Raw genomic sequence first — 22900 nt, forward strand, 5'->3', positions numbered from 1 at the left:
TTCTTGTTACTTTCCTGAGCCACCTCTCATGCATTGGTGTAATTTTTGAAGAGAACGTGCCTTACAATTGAACCATTCATGTGGTGTCACTAATTATATTTTGATGGTCTCCTATATTGAGCTTCTATCCGTGGTTTTTAAGTATGAGAATTCCACATTTCCACAGCACTTTACTGCTAAATACCTGAGTTGTAACTTTGAGCTTGGAGAGGGTCAGTAACTTTTAAGTTCCTTGGCATTATCATTTCGAAGAATCTGTTCTGGGAATGGCACATAAGTGCCATTACAAAGAAGGCACAGCAGTGCCTCCACTTAGAAGATTACACAGAATCAGTACATCATCTTAAACTTTTAACAAACTTTATTAGATGCGCAGTGGAGAGAGTACTGACTGGTTTAGCCTGGAACGGAAACATTAAAAAAGCAGCATCCATCGTCCTGGACACCCCCCTGCCCCCAGCGTCCAGGCCATGTCCTCTTCTCGCTTCTGCCATCAGGAAGGAAGTACAGGATCCTTGGGTCCCACACCACCATGTTCAAGGACAGTTATTACTTTTCATCAGGCTCCTGAACCGGTGTGGATAACTTCATTCTTCAGAACACTGAACTGTTTGCACAATCCATGGACTCATTTTCAAGGACACAACAACTCATTATTCTCAGTATTTTTTGCACAGTTCGTCTTTTGTACACCTGTTGATTGCGCTGTAGGTGTGGTCTTTCATTGATTCTATAATTGTTCTTGGATTGATTGAGTAGGCCCACAAGAAAATGAATCTCAGGGTTGTCTATAGTGACATATATGTACTTTGATAATAAATTTTGAACTTTGCAAAATACCTGAACTCTTAACTTTTGGGCTTGGGTTCTTTTGGAGCTGTGGAGTTGTACGGCACAAAAACAAAGTTATTAGCCAACAACATTACACCAACCTTTTTACTGTTGACAATACTCCCACTTGCCCACGTTTCCTTTTTGTTCTCGACTCCTGGTAGAGAAGTATTCCTTTGCATCTGCCTTTTATCATCAAATTATTTCGAAGACCCCAAATATACTCATTGTTGAAGCTAAAGGAAAACACCAAATTAATTAGTCCTCTTAGTTTAATATATTGATATTTTTTTAAAAAATGCAAATAAAGACCTGTTACCTTCTGAATTGTATAATTAAGCTAGTTTGCAATTCATCTAGCTGATTCCAAGGTAAATCTGAGTCTTGTAGAGATTATCTAATACCCTTTGCAATTCCACGTCTATGGTTATCTGATAATTTAGTTGCGAGGAAAAAGTTTCGGTACTTTTAAGCTCTGATTTAAGGATTTTGTACCTAATCCTAATAGGTAAATTTCAGCAGTACTGCACTGAAAGCATTGTTTTAATTGTTTAAGATGCCCACATATCTCTGGGAATGTGTCCTTTTGGAAAAATGTGCTGTCACCTATTAATATTAAAAAGGTGACTACGCATCTGCATTTACTCCTTCTGTGGATGACTCTATTCTTTCATAGTCATATTTGTGTTTCATTAATATCTCTGCTGTTTTATGTAACAGTATTCTCCAGAAGTTTATTCCTCATTATTCAAATCTGCCCTTTCCTCACTTCCATCTGAAACTTTTCCATTTGTATTTTTTAAAGATCTTTTCAAACTTGTTTTTAAAAAAAAAAAATTCTTTACATACCAAAAATTCAAATTACATTTGTTACCAAGGTACATTCACAGTATACAACACTGAGATTTGTCTTCCTGCAGGCATCCATGAAATAAAGAAACACCATGGTACTGTTCAAAGAATAAAAAATCAAACGCCCACTGTGCAAATAGTAAAAAAAGTCTTGCAGGCAGCCAAAGTGAAAGAATAACGTGTGGAGTGTTAAACGTCAAATCACAAAATCCTTGAAATGGTTTAGAAGAGTTCAATTTAGTTCAGTTCAGTTTAGCACTGTCATTCATGGACTGCAGGCCATAGACCCAAAGCACTCTGATCAAATCACACAAAATGGCAAAAAAGAAAGGGTAACCAGGAACACAAACTGCGGAGTCATCCAGGGATAAGTCCACAGACACAAGCCATGCTGATCGAGTCTTACAGTGTGAAGGCGACTCCTGCGCCTTCCAGCAGCAGAAAGGGAGAGGGAGACTAGCCAAATACAGATGGCGCGGAATGTAAGCTTGCCTTCTATTGTCCTCTTCAATTTCAATCTTGCTCGACGCTTTAATCAGTGAGGAGTAGTGGAGCTGATCATAGGTTCGCACTCCACCTTTAGGCTGCAGACTCTGCTCTCAAACCTTACCGAATTCCCCCAGAGACAGCGAAGGCACCAGATCGCTCCGATGGCCCAAGAATACATAATCAAAATGTAAATTAGACTCCAATCACACGCAGCATAGTAGTAGTATTTTTTTAAAAGAATATCATTTACAATTGGCTAGCACAGTGCTTTACAGTAAAATAGCTGCAAGTTTGATACCTGCTGCTGTCTGTAAGCAGTTTGTGCATTCTCCCCGTGACAACCTGGGTTTCTTCCAAGAGCTCTGATTTCCTCCCACATTCCAAAGAGGTAAAGGTTAGGTGTTAGTGTGCTGTGTTGCCGTGGAAGGCTGGCCACACTTGTGGGCGGTCCAGCACAACCTTGGCTGATCTGACTGAATCCAAAACAATGCATTTCACTATATGTTTAAACATGATGAAGCTAATGTTTCTCTTTTTTTTATCTTTATCCAGGAATAACTGTTTAACACTTCGTTGTGTACTTTTTGAAATTCAGGCCAAGTAATAACGTGGGCAAATTAAGAACTAATTTGCACTTAAAAACAGTAATGAGATAATGTCGTATTATATTTCTGTTAAGCAATAAATATTGGCCAGAGCACCAGGGAGAATCCATTCAAAGCTGTTATTCTGGGAATTGTTACTTCTTTGTGAAAATAAGTGGGTCATCCAAAAGACTCCCATCTCCAATTAAGCATATTGGTACAATGCAGGTTGTTATGCTTATTCTGCAAAGGGACTTGGACTCACAGCTCCCAGTCTCTGATGCAGAAGTGCTGCTACTGAACCAAAAGACCATCAAATAATGACCTGCTTCTTAGCTGGGTCTCAATTTTTAAATAATGCTGATTCATGGTTTTGAGTTTTTCCTTTTGCTGAGCTCACCATATTAAATTCTCTTTTATCCATTTGTGACATTAACTTCTATTTCTGTAGCTCCTAAAGAAGAAATACATACTTCACAAATGCATGACCAGACAAAAACAAAATGACAAAACAACAGAAGGAGCTATTAATACAGGTGACCAAGTAGTTGGTTGAGGAGGCAAATTTTAAAAACCAGCTGAGGTGGCAGGGGGAGAAGGGGCATGTATGGTCTCTAAGCAGCTAGAGTTGACACCAATGGTGGAGCAAAGGAAATAGAGTCAAAGTCATATTAAATTATATCTATTTAATACTGTTTTTCTGTCACTGTCTTGTTTTTATCTACCACTTTGATTGCCTGAGAGGAAGCCAAACAGAGTTTCATTGTAACAATAAAGATCATTCAATTCAGGTAGAGAACGTGGAGGAAAATACAAGATTGGAGAAGTGGGGTGTTATATTAATAGTTCTGTTGGAAATGGCAAGTAAGCGTAATGGGCTAGAAACATTAGCACAAAATTAGTGAACATTGCCTAATGTAAATTTTAAAGATTACTAAGAAAACTAGGACTGTTATACTTTGTCTCCTCAGCATCAATTACCATTTATACACCACAGAATGGGCCACATCCATACTAACCCTTGTGCCTCTTTTCTAAATGCATTTTCTCCCTATTAAGTCTATACCTTGCCTTTTCAAATGCCAAGATTGTCTTCACTTCTGGCAGCATGTCCTGTATATCAGCATCTCTATATGGGAGATCTTTCCTCCTCCCTTAAACCTATAACCTCTCTGTTATACATCCCCGTGCCTTTGCAATTCTACAGACCACTTTTTCAAAATGTTGCATTGGTTACTTTGCCATGTACAGTACTTTGGCACATGTATATAGCTAGGGACTTTTGCATAGCACTGTATTTGTTAAAGTGGAGTGGGGAGCGCGTTTGTAAATCTAACCGGAACAAAGGATTTGGGGGATGGTGAGGTGGAGTGCTGCAGGATGGGTGTGGGAAAGGTGGCAGAGAGGCAGTGTCAAGGGTGGTTGGTGAGGTTGCTGATGCACCCAGCCTTGAGACACCAGGCAGTCATTTGATTCTCAACAAATGGTTGAGGAACAGCTTCTTCCCCTCTGTCATCCGATTCCCAAATGTTCATTGAACCCATGAACACGACCTCACCTTTTCGATATATCGTTTCTGCTTGATTTTTAATCTCCAATATACATATACTGCAATTTATTTACTTATTTATTTTTTTTCTGTATTATGTATTGCATTGAACTGCTGCTGCTAAGTCAACAAATTTCACAGCACCTGCTGGTGATAATAAATCTGATTCTGGTCATTACAGAATGTCACTCCTGGTGCTTCCCTCTCCCAACCATGATTCCGCTCTTCCTGCCCCCTTCCCACTCTTCAGTCTACAGTAGAGACTGCTATCAGAATCGGGTTGGTCAACTCGCATGTCATGTAATTAGTTTTTTAAATGGCAGCAGCAGAATGCAATTCATAAAATTACTACAGTATTGTACAAAAGTCTTGGGCACCCTAGCTCTGTCTCTTGCACAGAACTGCATGTATTTCATTGCAGCTATTTTTGGAGTGGTGCATAATGCAAAGAAATGTGAAAAAATATGGATGAACCACACACCAAAGGGAAATTGTGCTAGTCTTTTTCTTTTGGCCACAGACTCTGTGGCAGCTTTATTAGGTACATAAGTGGAACCCAGTGTGGTCTTCTGCTGTAGCCCATCCACTTCAAAGTTTGGCACATTGTGCGTTCCGAGATTATTTTTTGAATAGCACTGTTGTAAAGCATGATTATTAAAGTTACTGTTGCTTTCCTGTCAGCTTGAACAGATCTGGCCATTCTCCTTTGACCTTTCTCGTTAGAAAGGTGTTTTTGCCCACAGAACAACTGCTCACTGGATGCTTTGTTACTTTTTGCAGCTTTATTACTTACTGCCTTTATGCTGCTGGCATTTAGGGCAGCAATGAAGGTCCTCCATGTCTGGTAGTGGTAAAGGAACCTCTGAACATGTCAGTAGTTACCTCCTTAGTTTTCACTGCTGTCAGTCATGCAAGTCCTGGGTGGAGACTCAGGAATACCATCACACTCAAATGTAGAAGGATTCTTCATTGCTGTTCCCGTAACAATTTTGTTTTACCAGTCAGTGTTAGTTGGCCCTGAGCTGGAACCTGGAGGACCAGTGGACTCTACCCTTTGACCTATTTGGCATGTGTGACCCGACCAAGAGCAAAGAATAAAGCTGTGACTTCAGTCGACATAGCTCTCTGGGTCATTGAGGCACACAAGCCTCCAAACCATGACAAGGCTGTGGTCCTCTTGGAGAGCTTTTCATACCTTTCTCTGTAAACGCTAGAGACTGTTGTGCATGAAAATCCCAGGAGATCAGCAGTTTCTGAGATACTCAAACCATCCCCGTCTGGCACCATCAATCATTCCACGGTCAAAGTCACTTGGATTACGTTTCTTCCCCATTCTGATGTTTGGTCTGAACCTCTTGACCATGCCTGCATACTTTTATGCATTGAATTGCTGGCATATGATTGGCTGATTTGGATATTTGCATTCATGAGCAGATGTACTTAATAAAGTGGCCACTAGATGTATATTGAAAATTATGCAGGTCTGAAGCACTTTGGGTATCTTAATAAGAAGGTATTTTGTAAAATTCAAGGTAAAATTGTGTTTATGGGGTGATATATCTTTTATTTGCTTATACATTAGGTAAAATCTTCCGTCATTGCTGGAAAGTATTGTTATAAAATAATTTCCTTCAGGAAAAGCTAAGCCTCTTCTGGTAAGGATCAGAGCTAAAAGTGAAGGACACCTCCCACCCAGCCGTGAATTAGCAGAGGAATTTTATTTGTTGCCTCATTGGTGCAGTGTCTGGTCAAGAGGCTTGTTGCTGTACTGTGCTAGGGCAGCATTGTAGCATCACAGTTAACGCAATGCTTTACAGCAGCTAGTTGTAACACTGGGTTTGATTCCTGTCACTGTAAGGAGTTTGTGCATTTGTCCCATGACCATGTCGATTTCCTCTAGCTGCTCTGGTTTTCTCCCAGTTTGACAAGCATGTGGGTTTGTGAAGCTGGAGGAAACGTACGTAAACATTCACAAAGGTACGGAACTGTGGCCATGCTATATTGGCATTGGAAGTATAGTGACACGTGCAGGCTGCCCAGCACAAGCCTTGCTAAGTTGATTTAATGCAAAAATGATACATTTCACTATCTTTCAATGTATATATTACCAATAAAGCTCATCTTTGTAATAAATCTTTGTTCTATTCATTTTCAAGATTGGCACACAGGCAAAACTAGCTTTATTTTAGTTCATTCATGTATATGATATATTACAGAATCTTGAATTTGATATTTTTATCACTAATGTTATTCTAATTAATGCTAGCATAACCTTATGATTTTTACGCATATGTATTATGGAATTTTAATGGAGATCCTAACCCTTACTGTACTGTCATAGAATGACCTTGAATGGCATTGCCCCCATAAAATGGTAGCACACAGCTTCAGAGCATCTTTCAGTACATTGTCCTGGACTTTGCTACAAATGGCATGCTCCAATCGGATGTCAGCAACATCAAAGTTGGTGCTTTCCAAAAATATACTTAAGTGGAACAAGGTGTGACTTTCATTCAATTACTCATATTTGTTGACAACACTTACAATATATACACATTCACTAATGTGAAGAGGGATCTAGTGCTTTCTCAGCGTAAGGAAGCTCAAATCACAGCTTATGCTGATCAGAAATGACCTGGGACTTGGGATGGCTGGCGTTCACAGCATTCCCCGTGAATGTGGAGCAGCATATATTGGCCAGGCAGGATGCATGTTGGAAACTCTCATCTAGGTTGCCCAGGGAAATGGGCGATAGCAGAAAATTGCATTTGTAACAGCCACAAGTTTTGCCTTTGGCTCAAAACTACTGTGCCGCACAAATGGCTTTTGGAACTACCTGGTGAAGGGAACCATTGAAATAAAACTAGAGGAAAAGAATTTTGAGGAAGACAAAGATCTCACTGAGAACTGGAATTCAATTATAGGCAGGTTAGGACAGTGGAAACCTGATTGGGTGAGGACTAACCAATCAAGATGGATGGGTGACGGGGTAAAAATACCATTGGACTAGATATGCCTAGGCATCACTCCTGATGAAGATAGCAGGGCTTGTCATTGAAACATCGGTTAAGATCAATACCTGTATCCAACTGGAAGCCTGAGAAAAGTTTATTCATTCACTAATGTATCTTTTGCCAAAATTTTCATTTTTGGGCAAACAGGAATGTTTGGGCAGCACAGATGTCCAAGGTAGGCTGTTGCCTTGCTAGTTTGTCCATTCTCCCTGTGCTCATGTAGATTTCCTCTGATGGCGCGTTTCTTCCTCATGTCTCAAAAAAGTGTGAATTAAGTTAATTTGCTACTGCATTATCCTTGGTACTTGAGCTTTAGAAATTAGGAGGAGGTGAGTGTAGTGAGAATTGATGGAAATATGGGATTAGTATAAATGGGTGCCGTAGGTTGAAAATAAACACAAGAATCTGCAGATGCTGGAAATCCAGAGTAAAACACGCATGAAGGAACTCAACAGGTCAGGCAGCATCTGCAGAAAGGAATAAGCAATTGACTTTTAAGATTGAGACCCTTCAACACTGGAAAGGAATATTGAAGAAGCCCCAATAAAATTATTGGGGGGGGGGGTGTTAGGAGTACAAGCTAGAAGATGGGTGAAACCAAGTGGGTGAGGGAGGGGTTTGAAGAGAGCAGCTGCAAGGTGATTGGTGAAAAGGGTGAAGGGCTGAAGAAGGAATCTGTTGGGAGAGGAGAGTGGGCCATGGGAGAAAGGGATGGAGGAAAGGCACCGGGAAAGGTGAGTAGAGGTAAAAGGGAGCCGGAGTGGAGAACAGGCATAGGGGAATGAGAAAGATTACCATTGTTAGAAAAATTGATGTTCATGCCATCAGGTTGCTCCTCGAACTTAAGTGACCTTGTAAGGTAATATAATTGGTGGAAACGTATGTAATTCACAACCACTGACGTTGAATTGGAGTCCACTTTAAGAGGCTGATCTGACATAATTATGTAAAGTACTTTTACCACGCTTTGTGTTCAGTGTTTGGAATTCAGTGAATAAGTTGTTACATTTTTCTTAAACGTAAACCCCTCCAACATTTTTATTTGATAAAACCTACAGTCTTGGCAGTAGAGGCCAAGAACTGACATGTCAGAAATGGAGTTGGGAATTGGAATTAAAATGATTGGGCACGAGGAGATCATGCTTGTTGTGGACGGAGTGAAGACGCTTGATAAAGCAAGCATTCTCTTTCTCTCCCCCCCCCCCCCCCCACACCCCAATTTACACCAGGTCTCAATATTATAGAAGAGGCCCCATCAAGAGCACTGCATACACTAGACAGATTCGTAGTTGAAGATTTATTAGCTCACCTGGAAGGACTGTTTGGGAGGCCCTAAATGGAGGTGAATGTGCAGGTGCAGCACTTATTCTGTTTACAGGGATAAGTACAGAGAGGAGATAACTGCTTGCAGGGGAGGGATGAACAGGCAAGGGAATCACAGAGAGTGATCCATGCTGAAAGCAGAGAGGCTGGTGGGGAGTGGGGGTAGATGGTGTGTTTGGTGATAGAATCCCATTGCTGATGGTGTAAGTTGCAGACAATGTGCTGGGTGCTGAGGCTCATGGGATGGTGGATAAAGACAAGACCAGTGATCTCTGTTAGGGCAGCGGGAAGATGAGATGAGGGCAGATGTCCAGGAAATGGAGATGTGAGTGAGGGCAGCATCAACGGTTGTTGAAGGGAATCCTTATTCTTTGAAGAAGAAGAGCCGCTGATGTCCAGGAAAGGAAAGCCTCATTCTAGGAACAGATGCAACAGAGCTGAAGAAACTGGAAAAAATTAATGGCATTTTTACTGGTGACATCATGGGAAGAAGTATAGTCAAGATGGCTGTGAGAGCCAGTAGGTTTATAAAATGTCAGTAGACAGTTTCTCTCCAAGAGATGAAGACAGAGGTCAAGGAAGGGAGAGTGGACAATGTGGGAATTACTAAGTTCTTCATTGGTGCATGAAGCAATTGGGGAGCATTACTAGAAAAGGCTTGGAATATGGACAATGAAAAGGCAGGCATAGCTGAGGCCCATGTAGATGCCCATAGCCATACTTTGGGCTTGGAGGGAAGTGTGAGGAGCTGAAAGAGGAAAATGTTGAGTGCAAAGACCAGATCCGCCAGACAGGAGGGTAGTGGTAGAGAGGGGAGCTGGATGGGTCTTTTGTCAAGAAAGAAGTGGAGAGCTTTAAGGTCTTCCTGTTGGAGGATAGAAGTGGACATCCATGGTGAAAATGGATCCCTATTGCAGTCATTTCAAAGATAGCATTTACTCGGATTGAGATCTTGGACTTGTCATGGAGGAATCTTCTTCCCACTAGCTTGTTTGAGAGATCTGATGATGAGACTTTTTGCCAAAGGCTTCCATTGTTGCCTCTTTCAGAATCTGAAGGGCATTCCTTGCAGACCAGTCTGACTGCTCGGAACTAATTGCCTTGGTTTTGTAGGCCATTTCAAAGATAGTTTAAACTTAGCCGCCGTGGGACCAGTCTGGAGCCAAAGCCTGGATGGACTTTATGGGGGGGGAAAAAAAAACAAAAATAAAAAATCCTTCCCTTAAGGGAAGAAGGTGCCAGAGTTTTGTCATTGAAACGTCAGTTATAATCAATACTTATACCCAGTTGGAAGCCTGAGAAGAGAATGAAACTATTACAGGCTACCAATATACACTAAGATACTATGCAAAATGTATATTTTTTTCCTTTCAGTGCAGTTTTGCTGAGTACCATAATTCAAATCTGACCTGGCCCTGGTAACATTGAGATGAACAAATATCTTTCAAATGCGTTGCTTACTCGGGGAGAACAATATTTGTCTATTAAAATTATTCCTGAAGTAGGGAAAAATAGTAGAAGCAGCATTGGCTAACCAGATGGATTGATTGTAATACAACCAGCTCAGGCAGTTTTAAAATGCAAGTTGAGTTTTTGTTATAGGGAGCTCTAAATGTTTTCAGTGTGCAGTGTGCAAAAGAATCAGTCAGGTTTGATATCACTGACATGTGTTGTAAAATCTGTTGTTTTGCAGTAGCAATACAATGTGATACATAAAGAAACGCTCAAATTGCAATAGGAAATGTATTAAAAAAAGTACAAATTTCAAAGTAAATTTATTAGCAAAGTACGCATATTTCACTATATACAACCCTGAGATTCATTTTCTTGAGGGTGTACTCAAAGCTATAGAATAATAACCATAACAGTCAAAGAAACCACCCAACTTTGGTGTTCAGCCAGAGTGCAGAAGACAAGAAACTACAAATATAAAAATAAGTAGTAATAAATAAAATTTAGAAAACAAAATGAGTCATTGGAAGTGAGTCCATTGGTTATGGGAACACTTCAGTGATGGGGCAGTGAAGTTATCCCTTGTGGTTCAAGAAGCTGGTGGTTGAGGGTTAATAATTAATTCTGAACCTGGTGGTGTGGTTCCTGAAGTTCCTGTACTTTCATCTTGATGGCAGCTGCAAGAGGGTGGTGTGGATCCCTGATGATGGGCGCTGCTTTCCTGCCACAGCATTTCATGTACGTGTGCTCAGTGATTGGAGGCTTTACCTGTGATGGACTGGGAAAAATGGGGTTGGGCTCATGGTCCGTTCAGAAATCTAATGGCAAAAAGCATGAAGCTATTCCTAAAATGTTGAGTGTGTTCCTTGGAAGAAACGTGGGTGCTGCTTTTGAGTTTGCTGCATCAGTTCTTTCCAATGTTTCACAAGTAGCTAAACAGACTAGAATGAGTTACAAATTGATTTTCATTTGCCGTGCCAAAGTATTAACAAGATTGTTACGTATAATCTGCAGAGTCTACTCTGTTGAATTGGCTTAACTTTCAAAATAACAAGTCTGTGTTAAATCTTGTTTCTTCCACCCCCAGATGGACAATCCGGGCTCGCGTTACCAATAAAAGCCAGATTAGAACGTGGAGCAACTCCCGTGGAGAAGGAAAGCTATTTTCTATCGAGTTACTGGATGAGAGTGTAAGAATTCTTCCCAGCATGACTATTTCTGTTCAATCGGTTTTCTGCTTTGTTCACTCACCAATAGGGGGTGTTTTTGCCAAACAGCTTCATCTGCACCAGCCAACCTTGCAATGGGCAGCAGGGGGCAATCTTCAGTTGGTGCTTGAGGGAGGTTGTTCTCAAATGGTAACCAAACCAATCCATCTTTGTTTGGTCTGTTTATACTTATCATTCTAAGTCAACCTATTGATTGAGTTGATGGACTTGGGTTTTATTAAACTTTTAAAATTGTATATTGATTTGTTTTAAATTTTTTTTTATTAGCCACGTTAGATTCATCATTAAAGCTTTTCAGAAGGGGTGGAATTAAGTTCTGTTTAAAATTATTGTTTGTAATAGATTTTCAAATATTTGTTTATATGTTCACAGGCTGCACAAGCCAGAAATTTCACAGCCTGGCACCAGGCTGTCCCAGGCTTCTTGAATACTTGCCATGATCTGATTTTTCTGTGGTTGGCACAACCTGTACTGATTCTACATTAAGTTTCAGGCCATCTTGGTGATAGCAGTTAACGGAGGGGTTTGGAGCTATTCTCTAATTGATTTGACAAACCGCCTTTCAAATATCATTTTCATACTGCCATGCTAAAAATAACAGCAAAAAAAAATCGAATACTTGTTAGCTGATCCAGTGTCTTTGCCTGCCTGCTCTGTTTCTGAATGCTAGTGCACATACTGCATTAATGTATCCCTGATGCTTTAGAATAAAATTTTGACGGCTATAAAAATTATCAGTTGTTAACTCTAACTATATTTTCAAGAGGAGCTTTTAACCCTTCTGCTAATACTAGAATGGTTTTGAGTAATGTAATTATAATGGCCTGTCACGCCGTTTTGGGTGGGGGGGGGGGAGATTTTGTAAATTGATTTCAGCTGCAGGCAGCTTGTGGATTGAGTGAAAATGTTTTAACTGACAAGTGGCATCTGTTCAGAACGCATGGCAGAGCAGTAATGTAAATCTTAGTAAACTCTGCTTATCTCACCTGAAATCATAATATGGAAATAACTCGTAATACTCCATTTATTATTTATCCTGATTGAAATTTTATTTTGAAAGAAGTCTTTCCTCTGACTGAAAGATTAAAAAGAAAATGACTGTTCCAATTAAAACGTGCATCTTGAAAGGCTGGTGATGAGACTCCATGGTTGTACTCATTGCCATGGTAATGGGCTGGCATGGCTAGATATGTAGCCGTGCCTGGCTCTTCCAGAAGATCAGAAGGTGCTGCTGCTGTTCCAGTCCTGGATTGGGACTTCTGGCTGGAGAAACCACAATTTGAACAACACAGCCATCTGCCTCCGCGTTGCTTCCTTGGCAGGAGGCGCTACTCAAGCTGTTTCCGAGGCACAACCTGTTTGATGTCTTTTCTTCTCTTCCAACTTTATCCTCACCTTCCAGTGTATTTGGTGCTCAAGGTATGAAATGATTGAACTAGAATCAAACCACTATCCTGTCCACACTCAAGCTAAATTTTCTAATTCCAGATTATCTGACCACAATCTGCCTTTCCCAACAATCCCAGTTCCACAAGATGGAGGAGCAGAATTAGGCCATTTGGCCCTTCAAGTCTGTTCTGCCATTACAGCATGGCTGATTTATTAAACCTCTCAACACCATTCTCCTGCCATCTCCCACTAACCTTTGACACCCTGATTAATCAAGAGCCTTTCAAACTCTGCTTAAATGTAACCAATAACTTGTTCAACTGTGCAGCAAGAGGTTATAACTCCTACTAAGGGGCTGGGATCCTTTTATCAAGAAGTGAGAAGGCTAATTGTATGATTTAATTAATAGGGTAAACATTAAGAAGCTGACTGTCTAGTGGCATTAGCACAAATTTGGGGATCTTAAATATACACAAGGGACAAAACAGGGCAGGCTGTTGGGGCTAATGGGAAAGATGGGAGGAGGCTTGTGTGGAACAGAAGTACTTGGAATGAACTTCCCCCTTCTATTTCCCCATTCTGGCCTCGTGCCTCTTCACCTGCGTGTTTCCTCCCTCTGGTGCCCCGCCTTCTCTCCTTTCTCCTAGTCCTCTCTCCAGTCAGATTCCTTCGTCCAGCTCTTCACCTTTTCCATCCACCTGGCTTCACCTATCACCTTCTAGCTATCCTTCTTTCCCCTCCTCCCACCTTTTTATTCTGGTGTCTGCCTCTTTCGTTTCCAGTCCTGAAGGAGGGTCTCAGCCTGAAACGTCGACTGTTTATTCACTTCCATCTAAGCTGCCTGATTCGCTGAGTTCTTCCAGCATTTTGTGTGTGTTACTTGGAATGAGCAGCCTGTTTCTCTAGATGAGATGCTCTAAGGATTTATTCATCCAGTCCTATAATTTATTCTAAAGTTTGTTCCTTTTGTGTCTTGAATCCTGCTGCGGTGACATTGAAGTTCTATCTCTCATAATTTCTGGAGTTTTAAATTATTTTTAAAGGCAGTATACACTGCAGAAGTGCTTAGTTAAAAGAACATAGTCTCCACTAAACAGTTGACCTTAGACCCTGAAAGAACTTGTGAGATGAATCTTGTTCTTGGCTCTTCCAGTAATTTTCATTAATTATTCAGATTGTGATCATTAGTGAGGCCAACATTTATTGCCTATTCCTGATTGCTTTGCTTTGTGGTGAATTGTCTTAAATTGATGCTGCCCAAGTTGGGTCAGTACCAGCAGCACTTTATCCTAGTGACGATAAAGGGAAAGGCAAGAGGGCACTCTGCAATTTGGAGGGGATTGGTGAAGTAACTGCTTTCTCACGTGCCTGCTGACCAAGTCCTCTGGAGGTGGTGGAAACCGGTCAGGAAAACGTTGCTAAGGGAGACTTGGCAAGCTTTAGAACTGAAAACGTACACGCTTTACAACCACCGATATTAAGTTGGGGTTTTACTTTAAGAGACTGATCTGACGTGGTGATGTATTATGTGATGTATTCTGTAACTGCTCTTCATGTTCAGTTTTCAGAGTTCAATTAATGAGTTGTTAAGGTTTTTCATAAATCTAAAACTCCTTGCATTGTTTTATTTACAAAAGCCTACAGTAAAAGTTTAGAGTGGAAAACGGTGTGCCATCAAGTTGAATAACTTTTCCTCAAAAGGATGTCGAGCTTGTTGAGTGCTAATGGTTCTGTACACATCCAGGCAAGTGGAAGAACATTCCTCTTCTGATATGCCTTGTGAAAAAGCTTTGGAGAGGCAGAAGGCGCAAAACATTATCTGCAGATGTGTAGCCTGGCTGTATCATTTAAGTTTCTGGTCTGTGGTTAGGGACCCAGAATGTGCAATTTGGGTGTGATAAAGCCATTGAATATCATGGGAATGTCATTTGAGCCCCTTTAGGTTAGGATGGCCATAAATGTGACACGTACCCAGTGTAATCAACTGCCTTATAATTTTGTCACCGTTTTGGTTTTAAACAAATACTATTCATCAATGAACATACTCGTGTTTAATGCTGTGATTAAATGAACATTACTGATAAAACAGTTGAAGGTGATCAGGGAGAGAACACAAACCTGAATATCTCCAATATCCAATGCTGAGATAATTAACCTCCAAACTTTGTTGTCATCTTTCTCTTCACCGTACTTGATATGCAATGTTCTAAGGCTCAAACCATTTCCATTCCCATTAACTGCAATTTTACAGGGATTTCTTAATACTATTTCTAGTCAAATGGTGATTGAAAACTTAAATCTGAATAGTTAGATGAGAATCCTGTTATCTATTTTTGTTGCTATAGGAAGTACAAATAATTTGTCTAATTTTGGTTCTTCCAATTGCATATTTAACAAACATAAATTACAGATGAGGTTAATATTTCCTGGAGCAATTTGAATGTTAATACAATCAAGATAGAGGAATGAAAATGTCATGTTGGGAAGGCACCTGAGTCTGATAATCCTTACCACAGTATGAGATTCTAAATGTATTAGCAGGGTTTTGATTAATCCAACAAGGTAAGAGCCTGGAAGTAAAGTTGCTACGTAGAATTTACATCCCAGAACTGTTCTGTGCAGGTGTTTATCTTCAGAGGAAGACTGCACTTACTGTAATTACTAATTCCAGCTGCTCTCTTCAACATCTAGTCTTGTCTATAAATCAAACCACCTCTCGCATATCTGAAATGTTTCAGTCATTCCCCCTAAAAACAGATGGACTAGCTGACCAGTGGGATTTCACTGTATGATTCGGGTAGGGTGCCTTGTATAGACACTACTTGATTGTTTTGAGTTCTCTTGAGTCCAGGCTGAGGGTGCCATTTTGGGTGTGGTGGACACTAGGTGTCAGTGCAAGCTATCTCTGAGTTATGAATGCCCAATTTATTGGCATCCATAAATAGGAGTAAGCTCCTGATTATTACATTCAAAAGACTTTTCTATTTATGTGCGCTGATTCGTTTCTGTGAATAACAAGCAGTTTGCTCCTTCTCTCCACTTTTAGTAATTGTTTTCGTCAGTCTTGTGTGCTTTTGATGCCATTTATTATGGTAGTGTGGATGTATGGTTACTGTGTCAAGTGACCTTTGTGTATTAACTGAGTTGCAAAATAATGAACACATGGACATCTATAAAACCGACCCGTATATTATGCAGGAACAACCTGCATTTTGGGCAGTTTAATGCAGATATTATAAAATAAGTGGTTCATGTTTTAGTTGTTTTATCTGCTGAAGGAAAGCTCTAGTGGCATGTAGATGTTCTGTCATGCCTTTAAACTCTTTAAAAAACCATGCCAAGACACTTTCTTTAAACAGCCTCTTCCTAACTGAACTCCCTAATTTCTCATCATTGCTGATAAATTCCTCTTAAATCCTTTAATATGATCTGTAAGTGGCTAACTTGAAATTTGCTTTTGTACAAATTTCTTTTTTGCTTTTATCTATGACAGCTGATATAATGCAAGTTACAAGTCAATAGAGAAACTAAATAATCCAGTGCATTTATAGTGCACTCCTCTGAAATCTAAGTAGGCTTGAAGTATTCTTAATGTTAATGTTCTAAATGTGTTCACAGTCAGTTTAACACCTCTCCCTGTGACGAACCTTGATGTATTACTTATTCTTGCTGTTTTGAGTTCGGCATTTAAGCATTTTGACATGGTTATCAACTGAATTATAATTTTAAAAAGTAGATTCTATGCCTTTCATAAACCTTCCAAAAATTGTTAGCTTCTATCAACCTGAACTGTTAGTTCTGTTTCTCTGCACAGATGTTGCTGATTGGTGAATGTTTCTGGCATTCAGTTTTCACTAATTTTTTTTTTAGAATTTGCTTTAAATGGTTTTTCGTTTGTTGCTTTTAATATGCTGTATAACTGCTACTCTAATATCTATATAGCTTCATTCACATAATGGATCTGACAGATTGCAACATTAGCAGTGTTACAATACTTTTTCATTTTTTTTTCTCTTAAAATGTTCTTACTTTTCACAAATGCTGCTTTTAATTTTTGTAAACCACTTCGGCACTGCTGTGTGAGGGAGAGGAAAATGTTACTTTGAATAATCCAGAGATATTCCATTGCTACTAGGAACATGCTCCATCTTAATTAGAAGTTTCCAACAGGAAAATTTAGTGATCAGGTCTGGATACTGTCCTTTTATGCACTAGTGATGGCAAGGATCAGTACTTTAGCTTTTGGAAACTCTGGTCGTTATTTGTGCTCCTTTAAATTATTTCTTTTTCCCTCAATTTCTACCATTATTTGCAAGCGAAGTATGTCATCCATTGGAACATAGAGTACGGTGCAGAAACAGGCTACTTGGCCCACACTGTTGTGTTGAACCAGCTTTAAAAAAAGCAAATCAAGCAACACTAATCCCTCCTACTGACATGTGGAATAATCCCATGGAATTACAGGGAAGTTACTTGCGTGGGTGGAGCATTGGGTGGTCGGCAGAAAACACTGGAATGAAGGGATCCTATTCTGGCTGGCTGCCAGTTACCAGTGGAGTTCTGCAGCTTTTTATGATGTTTGTCAGTGGTTTGGAATATGGTATTAATGGATTTGTGGCTAAATTTGCTGATGATACAAAGATGGGTGGAAGAGCAGGTAGTGTTGAGGAAACAGAGACTTAGATAGTTGAAGGGAATGGGCAAGGATGTGGCAACTGAAATACAATGTTGGAAAGTATGGTCATGCACTTTGGTGGGAAAAAAAACGGGTAAACTATTATTTAGATGGGGAGAAAATTCTAAATGGAGAGGTGCAAAGGAACTTGAGTGTCCTTGTTCGGGATTCCTTAAAGGTTGACCTCCAGGTTGAGTTGGTGGTGAAGAAGGCAAATGCAGTGTTGGCATTCATTTCTAGAGATACAGAATGAGAGCAGGGATGTTATGTTGAGGCTCTATATGGCACTTGGAGTATTGTGTGCAGTTTTGGGTTCCTTATTTTAGAAAGGATATGCTGACATTGGAGAGGGTTCAGAGAAGATTCGCAAGAATGATTCCAGGAATGGAAGGGTTACCATATGAGGAACATCTGGCAGCACTATGCTGTAGTCCCTGGAGTTCAGGAGGATGAGGGGGATCTCATAGAAACATTCCGAATGTTAAAAGGCCTGAACAGATTAGATATAGCAAAGTTATTTCCCATGGTAGGGGAGTCTAGGACAAAAGGGCATGACTTCAGGATTGAAGGGCATCCATTTAGAACAGAGATGTAGAGAAACTACTTCAGTCAGAGGGTGGTAAATCTGTGGAATTTGTTGCCATGAGTAGCTATGGAGGCCTAGTCATTGAGTGTATTTAAGACAGTGATGGATAGGTTCTTGATTAGCCAGGGAATCAAAGGGTATGGGGTGAAAGCAAGGGAGTGGGGATGACTGGAAGAATTGGATCAGCCCATGATTGAATGGTGGAGCAGACTCGATGGTCCGAATGGCCTACTTCTGCTCCTATATCTTGTATATCTTATTGTCTTATGGACACAGAGTCCATATCCCTTCATCTTCCTTGCATCCATGTGCCTATCCAAATGTCTCTTAAAAGCCTTTAATGTGGTCTCAACCACCTTACCAGGCAGCGTATTCCAGGTATCCACGGCTCTCTGATTAACAAAATTTGCTCCCCACGTCCCTGTGAACCTACCCCTTCTCACCTTTAATTCAGGCCCTATGGTATTAGTGAACTTGAAGCAGGAAAAAACTTGCATTTATTTTGAATATTTTATGTTTTTGTTTTAAATGCTCAATACAGCAATGTCATTTTGGTTATTGCCGTTCTTTTAAAGTTCACTATTTAAGTAGAGTAAAACTGATAATTTAGCACCCTTGGGTCTCTGGTACTGTACTAAGTTTCGCAACCATTGATTCACTTTATTGAATGGCAGACTTCTATTCACTTTTTTTAAAAAAAACATGTTTTACAATAGCAAAATTAGCTTTTCAAGTAAACTTGGTAAGTTTAAAGGTAGCAGGAAGTGCAAAAGCGCTCTGATATTTAAAGTTCTGGCCCTCACCCAGCCCAACAATCCAGAATCCCAGCACCAGCCACTTTGAATCCACAGAAATGGCTGAACATGCTGGAACTACTCATTGCCCAGATGTGAATTGTTGATCAAATAAGCCAGATGCCAAACAATCAGATATCACAGTATTGGAATTTTACTACGCTTTGGTAATGTTGATTTTGATTTCAATGAACAGTCTTAAAAATAACGTTGGGTTTGTACTTTATTACACAAACGGAATGTGATTTCACTGTGCTGATGACACTCACACTGTGATTTCTTTGTCTTGGCCAAAACAGAGACTGTTCCTGATGGAGGAATTATGTTTTACACACAGTTGGAGCACTGTGGCGAGGAATGAGATGAAATGCCGTTGAGTCGGCTGGTGGTTATTAATGGCTACAATAAAATTTAATTAATTTTGCAATTAATTCAAACCAGAAGTTTTTGTTAAGTGGATGCAGAGTCCCTATTGATTTGAATTGCTTTGTTTTGCAGGGTGAAATTAGAGCCACAGTTTTCACTGACCAGGTGGATAAGTTTTTCCCGCTCATTGAAGTGAATAAGGTAAAGATACTTTCTAAAAAAATATAAATATATATATATATATAGCATCATTGCTGAATTTCTGAAAATTGTGCAATCGTTGTACCACACCCGCTGAAAGATATGGTAGATTTGTAAATTGGATGACTTCCAAAGTGAAGGCAACTTTGGAAGGAGGGGTGGGGTAAAGAAGAAAGATATAGTCACATTGGAAGCAGTGCAAAGGAGTTTAACCAGACTAATTCCTGAGAGGAGAGGCTTATCCTACCAAAGGTTTAGTGCCTGTGCTCCTTAGAATTTAGAGGAATGGGTGTTTACCTTTTACGTGAAAGATCCTAACATGGTAGATGTTGGGATGTTTTCACCAGTGGGAGAGTCTGAAACAAAAGAGGCGTAACAACCAGGGAAGGGACTGCTCATTAAAACCGAGGTATGTAGGAATTTCTTTTTGCAGAGGGTCCCAGCTTCTGTAGCTTTTTCATCAGGACTGCAGGAATGATGGTCTTAAATACCAAGCTATAGTAGTGTGAATCTTGTGACAAAATGAAATGTCAGCAACTGGAAATTTCAATATTATTGCAAATGTTATAAGTAACATTTATTGGGGGGAGAGGGGTTCTGGCTCTATCCAACATCATGTTTGTGTTGGTGGACTTCCTTGGAAAGTCAGAAGTACACAGTTAAATGTCTAAGGGGGTGGGTAGAGACTTTGGATTCTTTTGCCTTGTACCCCAGTACCTCATCATAAAAACAAATGGTGGTTTAATGATTGGGCAACAGAATTGAAGCTGAAATTGAGAATTAAATTCTGAAGCCTTGCTCCAGTTGACTGCATTGGAGCCACTACTCAGATTAGAATATAAATCAATGTGTTTTAAAGAGTTTTTCATTCAACTTTACATAGAAACATAGTTTATAATGGAAGCATAACAATGAGACAATGTGACTTCAGAATCTTAAAGGAATTTAGTTATCCTCTGTTCTTGGCTCGTCCAACCAAGAAGTTGAGTTGTAATATTTGTCTAGTGTATTTATTAGGAAAATGATTCCTCTTTGGAGTTTAACTCCTGGAATAATGAGTTACAACGTGAAAAGAGACTTGAGGGTAGTGAGGTATTCTTTTCACTGAGTCTTGAAGGTAAAGGAGGTGTAAGGCTTGAAGCAGTCAAAACAGAGGTGGATTGGATCTATCACTGCCATTACTAAAACAGCAGTTACTATTTGGGTACTGACTATGTATGTATCACTTTAAAGGAATTTCATTAAATGTGAAAAGGAAAAATAAAAGACTGAAAGGATATATTTCTAGAAAAAACTAGTGTGGCAATGGATGGAATAGACCAAATGCTACTTTAATGATTTGTCATTAATCTTTAATTTGCCTTTCCTATTGTAAATCAGAAAGCAAAGATGAAAGTTTTCCATCTGAATAAAAATTCACTTTATTAAACCCAGAAATGGTTTTTAATATCAAGTGCAAGATGAGTTTTGTCAAAAGAGCTGCTTTAATTATTTCCCAAAAGTTTTCTTGTGGGCGTCTGGGTTTATTTTAAAATATTTTCATGTTCAGATACAATTACCAGGAAAATGCTTTGGCCTTGAAATCATTATCCAGTGTTCACTAATTCCTGCTTGTGTGAGCTAATGCAGGAAGTTTAAATACACTGCAGTGATAATGAGGATGTTATGTTATGGACGAGCTGCTTGACCATTTTTTTTTCCATTCCACCTGCTTTCCCATGGAAAGAAAATTGCAAGAGATAAAAGTGATGTGAGCAATTATGCTCACTTGAACAAACTTCCACCTTGTGCTGTGCAGATAGTTGGTAAATTATTAAGTTGGTTTATTGTTGTCACACATACAGCAGTACAGTTGGGGGAAAAACCTTGCATTCTATCCAGACAAATCAATTGATTACAATGGTGCATTGAAGTAGTAGGAAGTAAAATAACAGTGCAGAATATAAAGTGTTACCGTACAGAGAAAGTGCAGTGTAGGTAGACTTTATTTATAACCTGCATGCAGGTTTTCTATTCTTTCAAAATTTGAGAATTGGAGGTGTAAGATCCTACTTTATTCGCAGTGCAAAAACAGTTGCGTATAAATGTGAACTCGTTTTGTTGTTCCAGGTATATTTTGTGTCAAAAGCGACTCTGAAGACGGCCAACAAGCAGTACACATCTGTGAAGAATGATTATGAGATGACATTTAACAATGAAACCTCTGTGATCCCTTGTAGTGATGGAGATGACTTGCCCACAGTACAATTTGAGTTTGTACCGATTAATCAGCTTGAAAGCAAGAACAAGGATACTATGCTCGGTGAGGGTTTTCTGTTGGGGGATATTGGTGCAGGGCAGTAATTTGTAATGAATCACTAAAGTTCTGCATCTGGTCACTGGATGGTGCTGTCTGGAAACAAGTTGACAAAAATTCTTTGGACGTTCCATCTCAGTAGTCTCTGTTAAAACAATTTTATGTGTAGGTTGGGATATGGATTAAATTGATGGGAAATAATTTGGCAGCTTGATCTGGTAAAACAGAGAACCAAAAGTACCATTGTGACTTGAATCAACAGTTTTCAATACATATTGTGAAGTATTAATTCCTTAGACAATTTCCATTGTCTTTATTAGAATTTTTGTTTGTATGCTGTACTTAATTAAAATTTTTTTTACCTTTTTCTCCAAAAAAAAATCTCATTTCAGATATAATTGGAATCTGCAAGTCATTTGAAGATGTCACTAAGATAACAGTGAGGTCAAATAATCGTGAAGTATCCAAGAGAAATATTTTTCTGATGGACACGTCTGGGAAAGTTGTCAGTACTACGCTGTGGGGTGAAGATGTAAGCATCTTTATTTTCCAGAATTGAACATCAGTTCTGTAGAACTTGTGATATGAATATTCTTACAGCTGAATTTATGATAATCAGCTATATTCACTGAACTCTGTGCATACTTTGTGCTACAGACTTTGAGGGCAGCAGTCTTCTGATTGTACCTTAAACTAATTTTCCAAGGCAGGGTTGGGACAGTGTTGGCATAACGAGGAATTTCTTACCTTTGCATCTCTTGCTGATGCCTGTCTTCCATCAGAATTAAGTCATTGGAAGTTAACTTCAAGCAATCTCAACCGGAGATGGTCTTACTCTGTAATACAAGGGAGAATATAACTAATCACCAATCAGAATATGGTTTATTGTCACTGACTTATGTCGTGAAAGTGCCCCACTGCCTTATGGCAGCCTCAGGAGAGACGAAGGCAAGGGAAGTAAACCCAGACAAAAGATCTGGAATGGCACCACTAAGCTGGCTGGGTGTCACTGAATATCCTTCTGGCAGCCCTTGTGGCCAAACTGGTGCCAAACGTATTGTGTCACTTTCCTTTGGACTGCACTGGTGAGGCCAAGAGGCAGATCTTGATGACTGGGGGGGGGGGGGGGGGTCCCAGGATCTTCATACCTTCCACTCAAGCTTGTGCCCTGAAGAGGTCACTCCAGTGCTCCATTGTTGGAAAATGCATGATCATGCACTTTGGTAGTAAAAAAGGAAGGGTTCTGGTGTAGCATAGCGGTTAGCTCAGA

General features: G+C 39.7%; 1 protein-coding gene across 1 annotated transcript in view; it reads left to right on the forward strand.

The window, feature by feature from the left end:
* rpa1 (replication protein A1) overlaps positions 1–22900 on the forward strand; it is an 85709-nt gene that overhangs the window by 36595 nt on the left and 26214 nt on the right. Inside the window, exons 8-11 of the mRNA XM_059973582.1 lie at positions 11182–11284; positions 19266–19334; positions 21444–21636; positions 22023–22162. Of these exons, the coding sequence (XP_059829565.1) occupies positions 11182–11284; positions 19266–19334; positions 21444–21636; positions 22023–22162 (505 nt within the window). The remainder of the gene's footprint in view (positions 1–11181; positions 11285–19265; positions 19335–21443; positions 21637–22022; positions 22163–22900) is intronic.

This window comes from Hypanus sabinus, chromosome 6 (assembly GCF_030144855.1).
Source record: "Hypanus sabinus isolate sHypSab1 chromosome 6, sHypSab1.hap1, whole genome shotgun sequence".
NCBI lineage: Eukaryota > Metazoa > Chordata > Chondrichthyes > Myliobatiformes > Dasyatidae > Hypanus > Hypanus sabinus.